Source organism: Artibeus jamaicensis, unplaced genomic scaffold, assembly GCF_021234435.1.
Source record: "Artibeus jamaicensis isolate MK-2021 breed Jamaican fruit bat unplaced genomic scaffold, CSHL_Jam_final contig_497, whole genome shotgun sequence".
Classification (NCBI taxonomy): Eukaryota; Metazoa; Chordata; class Mammalia; order Chiroptera; family Phyllostomidae; genus Artibeus; species Artibeus jamaicensis.
In genome coordinates, this window is record NW_026521863.1 from 7,093,284 (window position 1) to 7,112,585 (window position 19,302).

Consider the following 19,302-nt stretch of genomic DNA (forward strand, 5'->3'; position numbering starts at 1 on the left):
TTAGTCTCTTTGGGGTAATGGTAAGTCACTTCGATTCTTCTACGTCCATATCGACACTTTCCCCTGCATCTTCCTTTACCCTGGCTCCAAAAATATTATGTATTTAAATCAGAGAAGTGCACAACCAAAGCTCAAATGGCTTTCTACTGCTACTGACTCCATACCCAGATTCCAGGCTTATATTAAAGCCGTATTCCCTCTAATATGCCATATATACTGATGAGTTCAAAGGCTAAATTCATAATGTTATTTTCTACCAATTCAAAGAAATGATTATTTCCAGATTTTTTAACACAATTCTAGAAAAAGGACAGGCTTGCACAAGCTACATTTTCTTACTGATGGTTCTCACTAATACTGATCGCAGCTTCCTCACCAGAGCTGTAGCCTGCCATCAGCAGGAATGTCACCACCGAACAGGACCTGCCAGTCCTACAGAGGAGGCTGCAGCGGCCCCTCCGCCTGCAGCAAGGATGACGCCTGGCAGCTCTGAGAACAGGGAGACCACCACCCGCAGCTGCCTCTCCTTCACTATTCAAATTAGGATTCCAAGGGCACTACTCCAGCATTCGAGACTTAAGAAAAACTTTTTCTTTTCTTGCAGTTTTCACAAGAACTTCTTCCTAAACTATTGGGGTATTGGGGACCCCAGAGTGAGAAAGGAAGCCACATGGTTGTCAAAATTCACATTTCCTAAAATAGCCAGAGAAATATTAAGATACTCAAGAGCTAAGGATCAAAGTAATTGTGATTTTAATTGAGTGATTTTAATAAACTCAAACCTACAAGAGCCATAGTAAATGTTCAGCTATGTTTTTGTCACACACACACACACACACACAAAGAAACCAAGCTCCATGACTTAATTACCCAAAGAATTACTTTCCTGCCCTGCCTGGTGTAGCTCAGTGGATTGAGTGCAGGCCTGCAAACCAGAGGATCACAGTTCAATTCCCAGTCAGGGCACATGCCTGGGTTGTAGTCCAGTCCCCAGCAGGGGATGCAGGAGAGGCAACCATACATTGATATTTCCCTCCCTTCCCTTCCCCTCTAAAGATAAATAAATAAAATGTTTAAAAAAAAAAGAATTACTTTCCTCATCCATAAAACCAAGATACAAGGACTCACCTCCAAATATTGCATCAACGATTAAAGAAGATGGTCTCTAAGACTCACACTGTGCCTGGCACATTTAACTGTTTGGTGAATCTCCCCCATTGTCACTTATGCACTTAACACCACACTGAAGAATGAGACTGAAAATTCTCACTGGACCACTGGGACTGCACCTTGTGGCCATGACCGTGGTGGTGATGTCGATGGCAGTAGCAGCTAACCATTACACGGCATTTACTATTTGACGGGCCCTCTTCTAAGTGCTCTATTCACTGAATGCAGTCTTCTTGTCCAGACATCAACCCTACGGAATAAGTACTCTTTTACTGACGAAGAAACTGAGGCACAGAAGTTGAGTGAGTTGCCCAAGGTCACGTATTCCTTCTCCAGAGTCCCAGCATTTCACTACCTTCCCACTCTGCCTCCCACTGGACAAGGACTCATCTTTGGACTTGACCCCCAAAGCTGATGAATTTCCACCTGAGGCTGTGGTCCATGGTCCAAGAAATTAATTTTTTAATAAATTTCCCAGATTTGGTTTAAAGTTTGAGAACTGCTGACTAAAGATAGTGTAGTATTTTCACGAAGGTTTGATCACGAAGAGCTTGCTACAATGTGGGACTTTAGGTTCTACACCATGGAGTGGTAACCAGCATGAAAGTTGACTGTGTTATTAACAAGGCCTAGTGTACTGGGCCTTTATGGTTGTAAAATAGGTAGATATGAGTCTACCCACCCCTTACCTATGCTCCCGAGGTCAGGAATGGTCCTAATGGTCCTTACTGTAGAAGTAGCAGCAGCAGCAGCAGCTGCTGCTCAAAAAGGTCGCTGGCCACCATGAGACGAAGTGGCACTGGGCCCTCACACCCCCTCAGGGCCGATCTGCCAAAGCCCACACACCCCCCTCCTGGGGCAGCAGATGCCCGACCCAGGCACGAGAGACACAGACGGGGACTCTTGGGCCTGGAACTCACATTAAGGGCCTGAATTCTTCACCAGGAGAGAAAGGGATTTGGAAACTCCCCTGATATTGAAGCAAATTTTGTGTAATACATATATTTTACTGAGAAGACAATTTCTAGCCTTCACCAGACTCTCAAAAACTAACAGGGATAATAATATCAAAAATGGGATTCACCAGAACTGAGAACATCATAATTTCAGAGAGATTTAAAAACCAGGTTGGTAACAATAACATTACAATCTTTATCTAAATAACTGAAGTAGAAATATAATTACTAAAGAATTTCCAAATACAGTGAGTGTCCAAATCACGTATGCAATAAAAGCTCAGGTTGCCTACGTAATTCTAGTCTAAAAAGTGACCTAGACAGGACACCTTGCATTACAATACACATACTGTAATTAAAGAAACAGCACGAGGGACAAAGTAGCATGGTAGCAAGCTGCTGAAACAGGACTTAGGAAACCCACAAGCTGTATAAATGGGTAGAGAGTCTGGTTTTGTCAATGCGAGTCAAGGTGCCAGAAAGATCTTCCTTTAAGCCAATCTCGCTAACTCATCCCTGAAGCTGTACAGGGAACCACTCTGAAAGTGTCCTGGCTTCCCCACGGAATGCCTTTGGAGCGAGAGCTAAAAGAGCCAAAGGGAAGGCCAGATTAGAAAGCGACAAGAGGCAGCCAGCCAGAGAAGACTCTGTTGTTTTGCTTTGTACCAAAAATGCTTTCAAGAAGTAAAAAGGATCTGTTAATTTTTTTTTACCATGAGGACATATTATTTTAATCACTTTCAAAAAGATGTTAAAATGGATCATCTGATCTATGAAATTAATTCTAACATTCTCCATTCCAGTTTTCACAGACTGTGAGGGGAAAACACATACTTACAAGAAGTTAGAGTCCAATTACTATCATCTTTACTAACCTTCATTGGAAGCAGACAAGCTGTAGATATTCCTTCTCTTTAAAAAAAATCTGAATTTTTCTGAGGTTCCCTTATAAGTTCAAAAATATATGTTCCAGTTCAGTGCTGCTGTGACTATAGGAACTATTTTACCTTTAGAGTCAATTAAAGTTCTATTTTGGGAAAATGAAGAAAAATAAGACTCCAGAAATTTGAGGGGGGCTATCAATTACATCAAAATTAAAGTAAAATTTATTCCTTTGGACATTTAACACTAAAATTAACTCCTCGAACTTTCCAAGGACGTTCTGAGGGTAATCCTGCTTTTCTGGAAGGAAAGTCAAGCTTGAGAACCACTGCTCTGGAGCAAGGGTGACGACCCAAACGGTTCTGGGTGAGTGCTGGAACAGTGGGGTCCAGGGTGCCCTGCCGTGCAGGACTCTCGGGTCCCCGGGGGGTGTGCACTCGGAGGACGCTGGGCCGGAGACGACCAGACCGCTCAGAGCCCTTAGCAGACGTACACAGCGCTTCTCCCAGGGCAGTCCCCGGGGTCAGCACCAGTATCAGCATCAACCGCCACAGAGGGTTCAACAATCTGCAGTTTACCCACCTTCCAGGTGATTATCATGGGCACTCGACTTTGGAAAAACACTAGGCAACCACTGGCAAGACCCATGCCAGCGGCCTTACGGCTGGAGTATCAGCCTACACCTGGAGCAAAACATACCTTCTTTATTAGTGTTTACTGTTGTAAGTTTTGTGTAATACATACACTAATAAAGAGGACCATCAACCCTTTAGGTTAAGAGAGAACTGGGACCAAACCCGACCACATTCAGGCATAAACTGCTGCACAATCTCTCAAGGTTCTTAATAATAAATGAGGCACTATCAAGGGGTGACGCTGGTGGAAAAAAAATGGTGAGCACTGGTCAGTGTTTCTGCACCCCCGTGACTCTCTAACTTTGAAACGCATCAGAATTGCTCACAGAGTGGAATCAGATCTTCAGGTTCCCCCAAAAGAACAGTTTTGGAGTAAGGACTCGCCAGATGACCCCAGTAACGCTCCAGATGACCCTGATGCAGACAGCTTACCCCTTTTTTTCCCTTTAGGGCACCACACTGTCCACTTTGCCACTGGCCTCGCCTGGCCCTCCTTGATCTCTGGCCGTCTCTCACCTCCCAAGGCCAAGGCAAAGAGATGACGACTCCATTCCTCTCCCCAAAAGCCCAGCCCTGTGCGGAAAATCAGCCAGGTAATTAGAGGGCTGCTTCCATTAGTCTCCCAGAAGAAAAAGGTGGTTGTTGCTCTCACACTAGCCAATTCTAAAAGTAACCCCATTTCAAACACCTGCAGAAACTCTCTTGAAATGCAATATACATGGAGTGTGTCACTCCAAGAATTGTTAAAAATTAAGAAATTGGAGCCCTGGCTGGTAGAGCTCAGTGGATTGAGCACGGGCCTGCGAACCAAAAGATCGCAGTTCTATTCTCCGTGAGGGCACGTGCCTGGCTTGCAGGCCAGTTCCCAGGCAGGGGATGCACCAGAAGCAACCATACATTGATATTTCTCTCCTTCTCTCCTTCCCTTCCCTTCTAAAGATAAATAAATAAAACTTTAAAAATTTTTAAAAAAAAGAAATTGGTGAAGGAAGAACTTTTTAAAGTCTCCACCCAAGGGCATGCTTACTGATTTTAGAGAGAGGGGAAGGGAGGGAGGGAGAGGGAGAGAGACAACCCTCGGTTGCCTCTCACACAGGCATGTGGCCTGACTGGGAATGGAACCCACGACCTTGCAGGTTCTAGGAAGATGCTCCAACCAACAGAGCCACACCGGCCAGGGCTAAAGAAAGAACTTTGATGTTATGTATAATTAAGAAACTGAAATGAACAGCTAAATACAAATGAAGACAGCAGAGAGAAGCAAAACAAAATGGAACGGGGAGAATTCCTCCACATCCCTTGTGTCCAAATTTAAATATCAAGGAAAAAGGACTGCGTGTATCAGTATGAGACTTTTAATTGTGTATCTTGTCCTACCCTCAAGTGGCGTGGGGGGTCCAAGAGGAGAGGAAGTGCAGCGTCACTAAGAGAACCGTCCCCAGATTTGAACAAGAGCCCCAAACATCTGCACTTGTGAGGGAAGAGGCTTCCTTCTCCACCAGCTGAGCCTGGGCGACCAGGACGAAGAGCTAGAGAGCGTGTCCCCAGAGCACCTGCAGGGCAGGACACCTGGTCCCACTTCACGGCTCCACCTCTACAAGAGACAGGGATGGGGATGGAGGAGAGGGGGAAAAGGAAGAGAGGAAAAAACTTCAAAAGCTCACACGCTACTACAGTAATTTACAAATGGGTATCATTCGAAAATGTCAAAAACACAGGGAACAGGGTAGAGCTTAGCTAACTCTTAGAGTGAACCCTACTCTAAACATGTTTGAAGTTTATTTCAGCTTTAACGAAGTGTATCTTAAACGTGGACAGAGCTTCCTCTCCTATCACCGCAGTAGATGGTGACGGGCAGCTGACTCGGTCTTCTGCCCATTTCTAAACAGGCCGACGCCGGGGCCAGGCTGTGCGCACGGGCCAGGCCGCCTCTGCCTTCCAGGCGGCTCTTCTGGGAAAGAGCCTTCCATCGCTTTTCTAAAGTAAATTCTTAAAAATGTCCTCAGCAGTATATAATTCCTCACTTCTTGGTTTTGTTTTTCTTTGATTCTGGCACTTGAAAAAAATTTTTTTAATATTTTAAACATGAACATGAACAGCATTACCAAATTATAATCTAATGAAGTTAGATTCCCAATTATAACACAAAAGATAAAAACAGTAACTACTGAAAGTTTTCCAGGAAAGAGCCAAAAGTGTTTTATTAGTAGAAGAGAGCTGTACCAACTTCGAGGCTTTTCCTCTTGCTTGTCTCCGCTTCTGCACGATAAAGCCAAGACACAGCTGCAACGGACTGGGATCGCCCCGATCCCTACAGCGTGTCGAAACAACACAGCATCCACGTCAAATGGCAGTCTAACATTCTCAAAATGTTTTTCTTCATCCGTCAGGAGTTTCTTCTATTTACTTAAGGTTTGGGGAATAACGAAAGCAAAAACACACACGCAAATAACACAAAATTGACCACTCTGTATGAACTGAAACTGTTAAGGCAGCAAATTATATCTATGTTCAAATTAGTGCCAAGCTTTACTATCCTGCTCTGTCTCCTGAGGAAGGAAAAAAGCAGCAGAGAGAGGAAAGCCGCCACTTTCCCATGCCTGTCCTCCTGACTGGGGCCAACCATCCAGGCCGTGGCCAAGCAGCCGACCCCAGCACCACTGCTGAGCCCCCAACGGTGGCTCCAACCCATGTCTGAGAAGCAGTTCGGTGGTTACCCAAGTCAGCCACCAGAAACCAGTCTAGGGGTGGGTGTTGCTCAGACCTCAACGTGAGTTAAAACTTCTCTCTGTAGATGCTCCTGAGCCCTATAAACCTGAAGGGAAAGTCCCCCAGTAATGGTCCAAAGCCTAAGACACTGCAAATAGGGACAGCAAGAAGGAAGGGGGAGACTCGAAATTCACACACGACCCAAGGCTTCACTGGTAATCAATCACCTTTAAACAAAGAATAATTTTTATCAAGCCACATTCCAAAAGCTTTTATTATCAAGTTAATTAATAGACTCCAGTGTGAATAATCAATGCTCAGCAATTAGTGACAATGAACAATAAATGCCCTTGCCTTTGCTCTTATAACAAATCTCATAGAACAAATGACAGGAACACTTCCGTGATTTAACACAGGCCTTCTGGGGTTAAATCTCCCCAAAAGCTGCAGAATAAAGAGCAGCTTGTAAGTTAATATTTTGTCAAAGAATAAAAACATAGATTAGAATAACTAAATAACAATGGCAACGAAGAAAATGTTTACACCACAATGGATCACAGCGGAGGTGCCCAATGTCAACTCTGAACTCAGTGACTTGTCTGAGGGGAAGTTAATTTGAAAGTATTTCGCCTCGGTGCTACAAACGCTATCTCCTTCTTTTCGAATGATACCCATTTGCCAATTACTTTCAGTTTACCACATCTTCTGTTGAAATGGCAGACCACGAAGATGTCTAAATAAAGCAGCATTTTAGAATATATAATGTTAACATTTGTAACTACCTACTCACATGTAAGTTTACACAGACTTCCACCTGTTTCAACGCCTGTGGGATGGATCCATGGTGACCCATGGCCTGCCAGGCTGGCACTATTCTGTTTAAAAACGTATAAAACAATAACCTTTCATTTCACTTTCAATCATTGAGGAAAAGTAATATTAAGTCACCAGTTCCAAGAGCAAAAGTAGTATGTCCCTTCTTAATGACCCTGACTCCATAACCACCTTATAGTCTAGTTTGGGACCACTCAGGGTTGCGTATTACCTCCACTTTCAGGAACCAAGAACTGGTCCAGTAAAATCTCAGATACCGCACACGCCAACATTTTCACCAATATATCCTCAAGGGCAAGGGAAATAAAGGAAAGAATAAACAAATGTGACCACATCAAATTTAAAAGCGTCTGCATAGGAGTGAAATAGGCCAGGTGCTGAAAGACAAATACCATATGATCTCACCTTTAATAGGAAGCTAAACAACAAAACAAACAAGCAAACAGAAAAAAAAACAAAGACACTGAAATAGAGAACAAGGGGACAGTGACCAGAGGGGAGGGGGAAGGGAAATTAAGGGGAAAAAGGGGGAGGGATTTGGAGGAACAAATAGGAAGGACACAGGGACGAGAACTAAGGGGGGTGGAAATGGGAGGGAGGTGGGGAGCAAGGGGCAGGGGAGGCTGGGATGGGAAAAATAGACAAAAAACTGTACTTGAAAAATAACTAAATAAAATTAATTTTAAAAAAAAAAAGAAAAGAAAACATCATCAAAATGGAAAAGGAACTAACCATACGGGAAAACAAATTTGCCAATGACCTCGGACAAGGGTTGGTTTGGTCTCCAAAATATGTAAAGAACTCAAATGACTCAACACCTAGAAGACAAACAATCCAATTCAAAAATGGGCAAAGGACCTGAATAGATACTTCTCCAATAAGGACATACAGAGGGTACAGAGACATATGAAAGGATGCTCAGCATCACTAGCCATCAAATTAAAAACACAATGACATACCACTTCATACCAGTCAGAATGACCATCATTAATAAATCAACAAACAAGTGCTGGCAAGGACGTGGAGAAAAGGGAACCCTAGTGCACGGTTGGTGGGAACGCAGACTGGTGCAGCCACTGTGGAAAACAGTATGGAATTTCCTTAGAAAACTAAAAATGAAATTGCCTTCTGACCTGAACAATTCCACTGCTGGGACTATACCCAAAGAATACGGAAACACCAATTGAAAAGAACCTATGCACCCCAATGTTCACAGCAGCAAAATTTATAATATCCAAGTGCTAGAAGCAACCTAAGTGCCCACCAGTAAATGAATGGATCAAGAAACTGTGGTTACACAATGGAATACTATGCAGCAGAAAGAAAGAAGGAGCTCCTACCTTTCGTGACAGCATGAATGGAACTGGAGAGCACTATGCTAAGTGAAATAAGCCAGGTGGTAAGGGACAAATACCATATGATCTCAACTATAAATGGAACCTAGTCAATAAAATAAGCAAAAAAGAACCAGAGGCATGGAAACAAAGAACAGACTGACAGTGACCAAAAGGGAGGGTGCAGGGCACAAGGGGGGAAAGAAGCGGAAGGGTCTATAGTCAAGGAATAAGTATGAATGATCCATGGACACAAATAACAGGGTGGGGACTGACTGTGGGAAGGGGGGGGACAGACGGACACGCGGGAGGACAGAGGAGAGCATGGGGGAAATTGGGTAACTATAATAGAACAACAATAAAAAAAGGTCCTACCCCAAGCTTAGCTCTTCTTCTCTCACAAGCAAACCTGCTCACTCTCCAAGCTCTCCTGAGAGCCATTCACCAGCACCTGGGCGCAGCCCCAACCCCCTCGCTCCTGTAGTGCCATCATATCCGTACCCAGCGACCCCTCTACTGGACTGGAGCTCCTCCAGTTTGGGCACGATGGCTCATTAATCACCAGGTTCCCACCGTACAAGATACTACCAAGCACAAAGAGGTTCAATAAATGGTTTACATTTTGCTTCTTCTAACCATTCTGTCTTCCAAAATTTTCCCAATAAGGTTAAAAGAATAATAAAAAGATAAAGTTCTATCCTGAGAAGTATGCATTCGTAATACCTGATATTTCTCTCAGGACCTGAACTAATTCTATCAGTTGGAAGAAAAACTGCACCCCAAAAGGATAAGTTTAAAATCCTCTCGCCCCTTTATACTAGGGGTTTTAAAAATCTATCTCGACACTTCTCTCCTTCTTAAATAAACCGGGACTCACTTGAATAAACTCAACTCCTACAAGTCTTCTCAAGGACAAAAAGCTTCTTCTGGCTACGGAAAGAGTGCAGTCTGAAGCCTGAGAACAGAGAGAGGGTTCTGCAAGGCTGCCGCCCTCCCAGCCCTGGGAGTGGAGCAGAGGAGTGGAGGGACACCGCCAGGGCAGAGGCAGAGGCGGCGACGTCACCTGCCCCGCACACCAGGCAACTCCATCTATGCAGCCTGAGGCTCTGAACGTGGCCCTTGGGAGGCAGCGGGTGGGGGTCCAGAGCAAACCTGTGCCGTGAGAGTAAACAGGACTTCTTCTCCAGTGAGGAGAGTGGGTCTGGAGCAGAACAGGAATCAGAGGGAAAAGACGAAGACTGTGAATCGACCTAGAGTCAAGGAGGGGACAGGAAGATAATGAGAGCTTGCCAAGAGGGGCCAGCGACCCAGGAAACCAAGCCACACATAACACTTTATGACCCCAAAACAATGAAGTGGAAGGCAAGAAGCTACATACATACATACAGCATTAAAGACTTCCCCTACTATGCAAAGTATTATAAATTTCCGACTGTGTACTTCTTCACTGATAAAGTCAAATTCTGTTATGTAGTCAGTCAATGATCTTGGTACCACATTAGGCAGATTTTATAACTAATTCAGAATTCTAAAGTCTCTTTAACATTGTTGGGGCTCAAAACCAATTATGTACCATTCTGACTATAAATAAAATAACTCAAAATAAGAACCAACAGAGAATAAGTATTAAAATGTATGTAAGTGAGCTGGTTGGGTCGGTTGTGTTATCAACACCTTCCAGAGGAGAACTCGGTAAGATACACCGGGTCCTTAAAATGCGCATCCGGCTGTCGCATGCCCACAGTGGGCAGGTGCACTGAGGACTAATGGGTGGTAATGGGAACAGTGCAGTTAGGAGACCAGGACGCCCTGACACAAGGCAGCAACAGAACTACCGTATTTTCTCATGTATCATGTGCCCCCCCGTGGATAATGCAACTCATGTTTTTATGCACCTTAAACACGAGATTACCATAACTATTATTATACCCATGTATAACATGCACCCTTACTTTTCCCTAAAAAATATGGGGGAAAAGTGTGCAGCATACACAACAAAATATGGTAATAAGTTATTCTCAGATGCCGAATAGAATTTGGAGACAGAAAGGGTTTGAAAGAAAAAGAGTCAAGGAAGACTTCAAAGTTTCTTAAAATAATTTTGGCATATATTGACTTCACCAGGATTAGAACTATCACGTCTATTGAGGGGAGAGTAGACTTTGTTTTGTTCGGTTTTGACCAGAGCTGCTCAGCATCATCTCAGAAAGAGACGTCACCACCAAGGACCCTGCTCGTGACACAGGAGTTACTGATGTGACACGACACTCCTGTTCCGTGGCACTGTGCAGCTGTCAGGTGCACGGGGACTCCACACACACAGGCCAGCATCTCCTTCCGGGCCTCCTGATACAGCCAGGCCTGTGCAGTTATTTAGTTCAATATTCAAAATCTCATTAGAGGCTGCCTTCCTTTCCCTTTTCCATATATAGTGAGTGCATTACTATGACTCCTTTAAAATTCTGTGACCTGGCTGGTGTAGCTCAATGGATTGAGCGCGGGCCTGCGAACCAGAGGATCCCGGTTTGATTCCCAGTCGGGGCATATGCCTGGGTTGCAGGCCAGTTCCCAGCAGGGGACGCACGAGAGGCAACCACACATTGATGTTTCTCTCCCTCTCTCCTTCCCTTCCCCTCTAAAGATAAATAAATAATAAAATCTTTTTTAAAAAATTCTGTGTAGGTTACCTATATTGTCTATGAACTTTGTGTAGGCAATATCTATGTCTTTTATTTTGAAAGAATAAAGGAGGCATTAGAAAAGTTTCCTTATAAAGTGGGGATGTTCTTGCTGTATGTTCTAAATTTTCTGTTCTATTGCACGCTTATGCAGTTTTGAACAGTGTAAGGGATTGTCAAACTAATAACCAGGAAACATCGAGAGTAACAGTTCCAGCAGTATAGCAGATTAGATATTCTAAAAGTGTACTGATTAAAAGATCTCAAATATTGGATAAAGTGCTGTTTTAAATGAGCCACAGACGACATAAATGTGAGTAGAATCAGATACACACAGAAAGCAAGCCAGGAACCCAGGAAGAAAGAGCGACAGAAGCCGACTTTCGCTATGGACTTGAACCTTCTGCTCGAGGACTACGCAGGGACCAGGGAAAACAGCAGTGCGGGGCCTGCCCGGGGGGAGCACAGTATGAGACCGCGCCTCTCCACGAAGAGCACGAACACCCACTAAACAGAAAAGGGAAACACCCGTCTGGTACTTAATACTCCAAAGGAAGAGGAATTTAAAAGTGGCTCCTATGAGAATGAGCAACCACAGTTTAACTATCATCAGGGTTTCTGGTCAAAATGAACACTTACTGGTGTGGCCCCCCAAACCTCACAAAGAAACTTCCATTTAACGTGGTCCCAGAATCCTTCAGCGCCCGAACCCACCGATCAATCTTAACACCACTGCTGCGGCACAGCGAGCATTACGTTTATCCTGATGTCATGCACTCACGGCATCAAGCCATGTCCACCAGTGATGGCGAGTGCCGAGACACCCGGACTCCGCAGTCTAAAGCCGCCTGCCCGTCTGACACTAAGTCTGTGGTGAGGAATTTGAACAGAGTACAGTAGGGAAGGCTCGTCTTCATCCAGCTGTCCCTGTAGACTCAGTCGAGAGACTGCCGATGGCCACTAGAAAGGCCGGGGCTGGAGGGACCGCGAGGCTTCTTCCCTCAGAGGGAGGGTCACAGACCGCCCGCTGAACAGGAGCAGCGGCCTACCTGTCGGGCATGACCTGCAACCACCACAGCAAGAACGTGTGACCATCAAGCCTTTAGCTCTAACCTGCAACAGGCAGGAAGCAGAGGGGCTCAAGGACCAAACCACAGCAGGAGAAAACCATCAGCCCAGTTATCTCACAAGACAAGTGACTCTGCTTTCCAACACCCCAAAGCCCCCAGTGGGATGGGGTAAGAGAGAGCGCGCAGTTCAGGTAAAAAGAACCAAACCACAGCATCAGCCCTGATGGCGTTCTGCTCGAAAAGAATCACCGTGCAGGCTTTCTAATGGTAGGTAAGCAGGGATGTCCCGGTCTGGCTGGGTTAGTACAGAAATTACAGAGGCCTGTGAGCCTTCATTATATCGTTTCATTAACAGCATATGAAGAACGTTTTTAATAACAAAAACTTACAAAGTGAAACACAATATGGTTCCAGAGGACCAGGGCCTACAGGCAACCCCTCGGAAGGAACAGAAGGTAAACCCAGGCCTCAGTGAAACTGTCTTTGAAAAACAACAAAAGAAGAGAAATGAGGAAGTTCCTAGAATTAAAAAAGAACAAAAATAATGCATATCGAAATCTGAGAGACTCAGCCAAAGCAGCACTGAAGAAGAAATCTTTAGTCTTATATTTGTTTTTATCAGACAAAAGGGCTTCAAACCAGCTAGGCAGTGCCTTAATTGATTTTTTTAAACAGAAGAGAAAAACATACATCTGAAAAACAAAAAGCAAGAAATAACCAAAGTACAAACAAAATGTAAGCAAACTCTAAAAAAAAATGCGTAATAGGATAATGATCAAAGTGGCTTTGGAAAGGTGAACTGTTGACAAGATGAATCAAGAATAAAAGAAAGAAGGAAAAACATGAGTTCAAAATGCCTTAATTCTGGATGTTACAGAAATTAAAGTAATAAAGACTACTAAGAATAACTTTACCTTAAACCTGAAAAGCTGGGTAAAATGGATAAAGTCCTGATATATGATGATATGTTTAGACAAATAACCTACTCAAGAAGAAATTGATAACTTGAAAACACCTATATTTTCTCACACACACATACACACACACACACACACAATTTACCCCAGTAACAGATTATTAAGAGAAAAACGAAATGACCATCTCAAAGACATAAAAAGACATGAAAGATAAAATTCAGCACCCATTCATGATAAAAGCTCTTGGCAAACTAGAAAAAGAAGGGAACTTCCTTGCCCAATAGTGGAAAGCTAAGAAGAAAAAAGAAAAATGGAGTCAGCATATTTATTTCATGATGAAATGCTGAAAGCCTTCTTTTAAAAGCAGAGATGATAAAAGAATTAACAGTTCTTTGAAACAATTTGCTGGAGAAGCTAATCTGCAGGAAGACAAAAATGGGAAGGGGTGGCGTTTTTAAAGCATTTTTTTTAAATTGAGGAAACCTAAGAGAATCTACAAAGGATAGAGTTAATGGAATTTAATAAGAACTTAAAGGGCCACTGAACCAAAAGAAGTAGTGTACAAATTTTGTTATATTTGTATATGCCAGCAACAGTGAGAAAAACAGAACTTTTAAAAGCAATCTATATCAACAAAAATAAAAGGTCTATACAAATATATATGAAGTACAACAGTGCTCCTTTGAAGAATGTTGTGAAAGAAATTACAAACTACCTACACAAGTGAAGAAACAAAGAGGTAAGTCTTCCCGGAAGAGGAGGAAGGTGGAGTGGGAAAGTGGGGAGGACAGAAAACCGGCCAGGACCACAAGCCCCACGAGCCGAGTGAAGGAAGCATCCTCACAGCACAGCGCCAGACCTGAAAGTGGGCCCGGATGAGCTCACTTTCTAACAACAAAATGACTCAACACCCTCCTCTCCTGTCTTTCTCTAAGTGGCTGGTGCTCCTTCACCAATGACGACCTGTCCCTGTACCAACCCTCCTACCTCCACGTAGAAGGTAAAAATAAATCACCAAGACCCCCAGCTTTTTTAGAGTAGACCACGCAGGACAGACCCCCCACTTCCTGAGTCCCCCTTGGAATCACGCAGCACAGCACACGTCTCGCCCTGTCCAGACCCAACCCCGCCCCTTCCCAGGATGTCCAGGAGGCTCCTGAGCAACTCAAGGCGTTTCACCGCAGGTGCGCTCCTCTCCTGGTCTGCGCTCAGAGGGCAGCAACTGCTCAAACAAGCTCTACTCTGTGCTTTACCTTACTTCTCTCATAAGTATTGTCTGTTTCGCAGAAAAAGATATAATTAAAAAGACCCAATTATAGTAACAACAAAGACAAAAGTCTTAGGACAAAGCATGGTGAAACCTAAAAAGCTTATACGAAAAAAATAAGCAAACACAAATAGCCAAGGAAATTCTGAAAAAGAAAACTGACTGAAGACACTCTAACCCTACCAGACACTAAAATATAATGGAAACCATATACCACTGGTGCATTCATTGAAGGGCCAATAAAAAAGAACAAACAGTAGATAGAAAATAGATGGGGGGCAAGAATAGCATGGGAAATATAGAATCTAAACGACTTGAGACACATGGTCATAAACTAAAGGGGGGGTAATGGTGGGGATGGGGGGTAGGGTGGAGGGGAATGAAAGGGGGAATAGAACAACTGTAACAGCATAATCAATAAAAAAAATTTTTTAAAAAAAGAACAAAAAAAATCACCGAATAATCTCTCACACTGTACCTAAGCAAATTGAACAACTAATAAAAGTGCATTTCGAATCAACTGAGAAAAGATTAATTCTATGTGTCACTTGCAGTGTTTTGGGGATGAAATCAACATCTAAATGAGGGACCTGACACAAAAGAGACTGTACTCCACGGTTGGGGTGGGCGGGGTGGGTGCCACACCCAGCAAGCTGAAGATCTGGAGACCACAGAGAGAAGGGCCCTGGAGGCCAGAGGGCTCCCCAGCAAACTGCCCTCGGACTCCCTGCCGCAGGGTCCGTGGGCCCACACTTCGGATTTTGGGCTTGCCAGCCTCCATACTCAGGTAAGACAATTACTTCTACCGAATCTCTTTATACCAACCAATCGGATGTGCATCCATATACACATCCTAGTGGTTCTGCTTCCTGGAGAGTCCTAATAAAATAGCCACACAGGGAAAAGTACTTAAACAAGCAAGCAGCCATCCAGAAAAAAGACAGTTAAGTTGGATGCATACCTCTCTCCACAGATTAGGATAAGAGAAATATAACAATGAATCTACGCAATTGCTATAAAATAACATGGAAAAGTTCCTTTGTGACTCTGAAGTATGGACGCCTGCCTCATCCTCCCACTAAGAATAAAATCCAAAGACAATAAAAGCATGATAATTGACTACAAAGTTGTTTAACTTAAAAGCCCCTCTGCATAACCCCCTCAAAAAAAAAAGGGTCCCATTATTGATGTCAAAACACAAATGATAACATGAGGGATGGTGGTTAGTAACTTAAACCACAAAGGTCCATGGTCCCTAATATATAAAGAGCTTTCATAAATCAATTTTTTTTAAATACCAACAACTAAATGGATAATTTTAAGATTTAAAAAATACAGGTTTAAAGTCCAGAAAAAAGGAAATGCAAACAACTTTTAAATATATAAGATGCTTAACCATCAATCAGAAGATAAATGCAAATTAAAACTACATTAGCGGATTGGCAAAAATCCAGAAGCTTCATAACACGGCGCCGTTGGCACATGTGTAGGGAAACAAGAACTCTCACACATCGATGGTGGAGCACAAGTTGGTACGAGCCCTAGGGGAACAATCTGGCAATATTTACCAGAATTATAACTGCAGTGTGGCTTCCAGGAATTTATCCTACAGATATACTTACACATTTATGAACTAACACATACTCAAAGTTTATCATGGCAATATTGTTTAAATTGCAAATAAGTAAAAACACTATAAGTGTGCACCAAAAGAGAATTGGTGAAGTTATGGTATGTTCGTAAAATGGAATAAAGCTATATGAAGGCCTGCTTTATGTTTTCCTTTGTGAAGATCTACAGGAAACATTTAAGGGAGTGGGGGAGGGGGGACTACAAAGCACAGGCGAGTTCAAACAGTGCTTTAGAGCATTGCCACCATATGGGTAAGAGTTGGGTAAGAACTAAAGTGCAACATACTGCTTCTCCATTTAAATAAAGACACTCCGGAAAGACGTTCAAGAACTAATAAAGTGGTTAGCTGCCAGAAGATGGCGTGGGTGGTGAATTGGGGAAAAAAAAACTGGTGGGAGACTTTTATCTGTACCCTTTCCTCGTACTTTGTAAGTTCTGAAACATATGAATGTGTTAACTATTCAAAATACTGCACATTAAAAACAGAGACACAAAATGAGGAATCTTTTCCTTTTAATCTTTATTGTCTGTTTTCTGTTACCATTTAGACCCCTTACACCCCCATCCCCAACTTGCAACCCCCTCGCTGCACCCCTTAACCCCCCTGGTAGCTGTCAGCCTGCCCTCTGAGTCTGGAAGTAAGGAATCTCAGTGGAACCCTAAAATCGCCTTTTTATGAGTCACACTGACAGGACACTCAAAGTGTGATCTGCTGGTTGACTCCTAACTGTAAAACCTCTGTGTGCTTTGTCTGGAAACAAAAGGAAAGTCTACAGAGAGAATCATTTTGTCTGTTATGAAAAAACTGGCATATTACAGTAAATACTGTTGAGCTTTGGTTTCTAAATGTATGTGAACTCAGTATTACAAATTCTTACTAAAATTCAGCTTGATTTTGAAAATATTCTATTGGTCAGTTTTTATTTTGTTTTGGGGATACATCTGGGGAAATTATTCTGCTTTTGGAGGTGCTAACTATTATCTAAAATACAAGATCTCACTTCCTAGAGAAACTTTCTAAGTTAATCCTAACATAAACTCCCTGAAAAACAAACTCTTCCTATTAAACAAGAGCCCTGGGTTCCTGCATGGCTCTGACCTCCACGGCTCGTCCCATAATGATTTTAATGAAACTGAAAAAATGCCAGGCATTCTACAGTTAGGGAGTATGAAAACAAGAAAATATTTCCAAAGCACTTTGAGGAATGTTTGATTTTTCTCAGAATAAACAAAATTGGCAATATTTACATTAAAAACTCGTGCTTATATAGTACTTCTGACATAATGACAGTACCAATCAAAGCATAAAACAGACCTAAACTAAGCCCATTAAAATACTATTCATTAAAGTAAGATTTTACCTGTAGCATGCTTTAAATATTTAACTGTGAAGGATATTAAGTAACTAATTGCCATGTGGCAGAAGTCATCAGCAACTGCTTCAGAAAGGAAGTAGATTTTGAGCTTGGTCTTGAAGGAAATGAGCGGCACCCAGAGTCCTTAATCAAAGCGGTTCTACAATGAGAGCTTTAATGCAGCACACCGAAGCGAAATGAGTAACACAATCTCTCCTCTGAGTCCCTCCTAAATTTTGATGACATGACAAAACTTTCTGTGTCTACAGAGTCCAAGAAGGTTCCGGAAGCCATTGAAAAGCCTGTAACTTTACAGCTCACAAACCCACATACTGGTTTCTTACTTAAAAGGAAATGAGAAAGCTTTTTAATTTTCCCACATTTCACCAAAAGACCAGAAAAAAATAACTCAAAAATAATGTACATTCCTGCCTCTATAAATCCCTTTACGTAATAACAAAACTTTGAAATCATGTATGCAAAGACAGGATTTAACATGTTTCACGTGTTTTGTTAAAGCTATACGCTCCTTTATGGACTCTTACATAAAAGGCACCTGGGAAGACTCCAACAAACCCAAGTTAGTAGGTGAGAAATGAGCTGCATTGATTAAAATTAAGCTCCATATCTGTATATATTTTGCTCAGCCTTAACAATCTCTTCAAGATGTGTTAAAAGCACTTTAAAAACTGAATAATCAGTGCCACTGTCTTCCCATCTCTTCATCAGCCCTACCCCACAAAAGGGAAAAAAAAAAACCCAAAATGGAAAGTTGCATTATGATGCTAACGACTGGAAGCGAATGAATGAAAGTCGCACTGGGATCCACAGTTGGAGTCCCAGCTCCTGATACGTTAGTATCACTCAATGACAATCTCTGAAACAAGACGCAATTGAATAACTTTACCAAATGCATATGTACTATTTTTCTACAAACCATGTAAGCTGAAATATATAGCCCAATAACCTACAAGCGTATTTAATGAGGCTAATTTAAACTAGAAGCTGCTTAATATACTTAAAGTACATGATTCCCTTTAGTATTATAATATATTGTAATTGAAGTGATTATGTTTATAAGCTAGTTTAAGAAGAATAACACTGCCAAAAGCAACAATGTTTTGATATACTAGTGCCTGCCATTAAAACAAAAACCAAAAACAGAGCTCAAGATACAAACACCAGGAATATGCGTGCCAACTAGCAAGAGTAAATGGTCGATAAAACCATTTTCATGAATCAGCCTCAAAGTGACAGAGCCCTTCCTTGAAGGATTCAGAGCACCAGTGACAAAGAACATGGAAAGACTGACATCTTCTGCTGTCACTGCCCAGTAATGTGAGAAGCAATTAAGCATCCTTCCCACCCTTCAGTCCCAGTCACCCGCCCATAAACAAACACTTCAGACTGGATTACAGTTTCGCATTTTCTGAAAAGGACATTTTTTTCCCCAGTGAGAAGAGAATGTTGAAAATGGGACAGGAAGATGCCTCGGAGCCCAGTCTGGCCTCCAAATGCAGAGCCTGAGGGTGATAGGAGGCCTGCAGAGTGGTCGCTGCGCTCACCTGCTGCGGCTGGTACCTCTGCTGGGACTGCGACGGCAGATACTGAGCCTGCGGGGGGAGGTGCGGAGGCTGCGGCTGCTGGTTGTAATAAGGCTGCTGGCCCTGCTGGCAGTAACCGCTCACACCTTGTTGTCCATACTGCGGAGGCATCTGTCAAAAAGTCAGGCAAAGAAAGCGAGAAAGTCAAAAAGTACACTTCGATGAAATCAAACATGGTCTCAATTTGGCAACATGAAGTGGGTTCTCTGCTAAGCGATGGCATTCAATATTTTCAAGTCTTTCCCTTACATAGGTCAAC

The 19,302-nt window shown here is 42.8% G+C and overlaps 1 protein-coding gene across 11 annotated transcripts in view; it reads right to left on the minus strand.

The window, feature by feature from the left end:
• ARID1B (AT-rich interaction domain 1B) overlaps positions 1 to 19,302 on the minus strand; it is a 396,315-nt gene that overhangs the window by 257,443 nt on the left and 119,570 nt on the right. For all 11 annotated transcript variants that reach the window (XM_053668769.1, XM_037126070.2, XM_037126073.2 and 8 more), the window contains one exon: positions 19,005 to 19,154. In XM_053668769.1, coding sequence (XP_053524744.1) covers positions 19,005 to 19,154 — 150 coding nt within the window. The remainder of the gene's footprint in view (positions 1 to 19,004; positions 19,155 to 19,302) is intronic.